Source organism: Gobio gobio, assembly GCF_949357685.1.
Source record: "Gobio gobio genome assembly, chromosome: 7".
NCBI lineage: Eukaryota > Metazoa > Chordata > Actinopteri > Cypriniformes > Gobionidae > Gobio > Gobio gobio.
In genome coordinates, this window is record NC_137103.1 from 31,507,929 (window position 1) to 31,511,777 (window position 3,849).

Genomic DNA, 3,849 nt, shown 5'->3' on the forward strand with positions numbered 1-3,849 from the left:
TTGCAGCCATTTACTGAAGGTTTCTGCTTTCTGTTGTGCTATTCCCTCAAGGAACCTGGATATATCCACCCACCAATCCACCCTTGCCCCCGACACAGACACTCACCCATTATGTGTCTCAGTCCCCATCCCCCTCTCGAGGGAAATGTAAACAGCTTTCCCCTCCTCCGTAGATTTCTCACTCACATCTCACACTTTTCTTTCTTTCAGGCACCTTCAGTCCTTTGCAAAATTTACACATATAAGGCCAGTGGTGTGCATTTGATTGACAGGAGGGCAACATTTGGTTCTCACACAGAGCTAAGATGGGCCGCCTAATAGGTTTTTATGGATTTACATACACATACTAACCTAAAGTCAAACTTCAACAGAATAAAAAGCCAACAGAAGCCCAAAACGCAGCTGAGAAAACAGACCATCAGCGCGTTGTACAGGTGGAGGAACACACACAATTTAAAACATACTCACATTCACAAAATCTCAAATGTTCTTCAACAAATTTTAGGTTTCTTCTGATTAGGACAGTTTGACATTCTATATTTTTTTTGCTTCAAATCATAACAGAACAATCGACTTTTCTGTTAACAGTTTTAGTTCCAACACATTCAGAATAGCAATGCAAAAATGCAAGGACTGCTGTGTGGAAACATTAAAAATGCTCCGTTGCAATTTTTAAAAAGATTTTCCTGACTCAACAGTTGCTTATTTTTGTCACCATTTCTATCTTTGTTAGAGGAAAGTCTGCTACAGTTTAATCATGTGTGACCAAGAGAGAATCTGTTAAAAACACCTCTTGGCTGAAACAGTTTCCGACAGAAGATTGAGAGAGATTTGGAGTTTTTGCTGACCCTTCTTGAAGGTGTGCTGAATCCTAAATTGACCTGAATGTAAACAATTTTAAATTAAAAAGGTTATATTTTACGATTCAATATTCCTCACGTCCACATCATGCATTCTGTTAAATACTGCTGGATACTGGTTTTGTAAAACTAACTAGTAAAACTATTGCGATATAACATGCTGAACTTATCCTGAAAGAGTTCAACATTAAGAACTAGTCGTCATAAGACAAGACAAATGTAAAGAAGGCCTTCATGACCTCATTATGGCATCATCTTCTGCTGTCCATTTGGAGGTACACAGGGAATTGCCTTCTGTCTCCACAAAAGCCTCATGTGAAACCTGATCTTCATCAAAGTTTCATGTATAGTGAGTCTCTTATCATCTCGCATATCAAATCAAGACAATGACTCATACCAGCTCCACCCTCTAATTATGAAAACGTTATCTTAATTTTTTCACAGTTTGTAACAAAAAGCATTACTTTTGTTTATTTAGTGTGACTTTATGGGAAATTTGATGAGTGAAGACCATGTTCAAAAAGTAGTAAAAGTCAGTTTCAGGTAAAACCGTGACATTTCTGTATAGTTGTGGCTGTACGTGACCAGCCAGTTTTCTTAAAAGGGGGTTTCTGTATAGACTGACCATCTCTTCTCTCTTGGGATGAAACCTTAGAGTTAAATGGGATAGAAAGACACCATTGTCAGCATGGCATGACTGGAAAGGGGGCTTATTCTTTTAAGCTAATATAACAAAGAGCATGGGTATCCAAATACACACTATTTGTGAAAAACATATTAAATGTAATGTGTGTGTGTGTGTGTGTTTGTTTGTAGAAAACCTTAAGATACATGCAGATAATATTGCAGGATATTCACCTTTCAACTCAATTCATGGCCTTTTGTTCAATTAAAGTGTGCTTTAAAAATTGCATATGGAATTGTGATTTCAAACTTGGAATAGAAGCTATCACTTAAGCATAGAAAATGTATCAGCGTGGCTACTTTCAATGTTTATAAAGCTTCTCAAGACTGAAAAAGCCCAAATGATTGTTTTCATACTTTGGAATTTTCAATGAATCTATATCTAAAAGGGTCTACAACAGATTGGTAAGACAATTTAATCACTATTTCTTTTAAAAACATAAAATCTGAGGTGAGAGATTCATCAGTACAGCTGAGCTGACCTCACCATTTTCCCTCAGATTGCCATGATAAAGAACAAGAGAAAAGATGTTTGCTTTAACACATTTTAATTGAAAAATACTTCAGGTTTAATTTCGACTCTGTAATACACTGACAGTCTAATATCTGATCTACAGTGTTGTACACTACTATCTTGGTAAGAAAAAAAGTGCTTAGAGGTGGAGCGTGTTGCAGGCAATGCCCTGTCCATCACTTGTGTTCTTCAGAGTTCCTGTATCTTCACTCAGGCCCTGTGAAGTTACAGTAATTTTGTGAATTACAAGGTCCTCAAACCCCAACTTCTTCTGAGATTTTGAAGCTACAGTTCTCAATAGTTCTTAGAAGTTCACTCTGTTCCATAAGAGTCAAAATAAGATATCAAGCATTCCATGAAATGTTACAGCGTTTTTCACAGTGCTTCAGTAGAGAAATCCTTCAAACTGATGACCAGGCTATGCAAATGGCAGCTTAATCGGGACCAGCCCTTTATATTAAACGAATCCTTTCCATTTTTGGGGGGTTCACCTGCGCCATCATGATCACATGCAACATAAATCCAGCTTGAGAACAACCAACCATTCGAGATGAATGTCAACAATGCAATGTTGAAATGGCAAACCCAATGACTCAGGCCATCAGCGATGAAATAAAGGCAGGTTCAGGCTTAAGAGAGTTATCGCTTCTTCTTCTGTTTGAGGCTTTTTCGCCGTTTAACTATCATTTCGTACAGTTTGTCCATGCCTTCGTGAAGCCCCTCACCGATGATGGCACAGGCCGGTTGGATGTGGTATGTAGTGGCTGGCGTGAGCTCCTGGAGCGCAAGCTGCTTCTCTATGTCAGCCACAGACAGAGATTTTGGCAGATCCTGTTTATTAGCTATGACTAAAAGTGGTGTTCCTTGGTTTTCAGCAAATTTGGTCACTTTATGGAGCTCCGTCTTGGCCTCCTCCAGTCGATCCACGTCTACAGAGTCCACCACATAAATAATGCCATCCGTGCACCTACTGTAAGATTTCCACAAGGGCCGGAGTTTCTCCTGTCCACCAACGTCCCAAAAATGACAGCTTATTCCTTTGGCCGTGCCATTACTAAGCTTGATCTTTTCCGTGTTGAATCCTATTGTGGGCACAGTGTTGACAAACTCGTTGAATTTCAGTCTGTAAAGGACCGTGGTTTTCCCTGCGGAATCCAAGCCAAGCATCACTATATGGAGGGACTGAAATGCAGATATATTGGAGAAACTGTTCCCCATTTTGATCTCCTCGTTAGCAGGGGTAAAACCAAAGCAGACCCCTCGGCACCAGCAAATCGACCAAATTCAGACTGGATGTGATGGAGTGATCATTGCAGTGCGCGTGAGATCAGCTCGTGCTCGGTAAACAGTCCTCTATGAGCGGAGAGTCTCCGCAGTAACGGCTCACATCAACATTCCTACCACAAACTGCTTCAAATTCCTCCTGACGGCTCGGTCTTCAGACTCTCCTGGCGGTCGTCCACATTAGCGATGAATGAATGTGATCAGAAATCTGTTTTGGACGTAACACGAACGTGTCCACTCACGAGGTGATGGACACAAGCGAATGTATGATAATGAATGGAAACCAGCAGTGGCCCTGCAGCAGCTGCTCTTCACACTGGAGAAACTCCGCCCGCAGAATGTGAAAACCCTCATATGGCAAGCCATATATTCCTTAAAGGGATAGTTCACCCAAAAACGAAAATTTGATGTTTTTCTGCTTACCACTAAGGCATCTAAGATATAGGTGTCTTTGTTTCTTCAGTAGAACACAAATGAAGATTTTTAACTCCAACCGATACTGTGTGT

At 40.3% G+C, this 3,849-nt stretch overlaps 1 protein-coding gene across 1 annotated transcript; it reads right to left on the reverse strand.

Moving 5' to 3' along the window:
• Positions 1–2,084: 2,084 nt before the first annotated feature.
• arl4cb (ADP-ribosylation factor-like 4Cb) lies at positions 2,085–3,621 on the reverse strand. The gene has a single exon (XM_079821533.1). The coding sequence runs from the start codon at positions 3,274–3,276 to the stop codon at positions 2,698–2,700; it is 579 nt and encodes a 192-aa protein (XP_079677659.1). The 5' UTR covers positions 3,277–3,621; the 3' UTR covers positions 2,085–2,697.
• Positions 3,622–3,849: the final 228 nt, after the last annotated feature.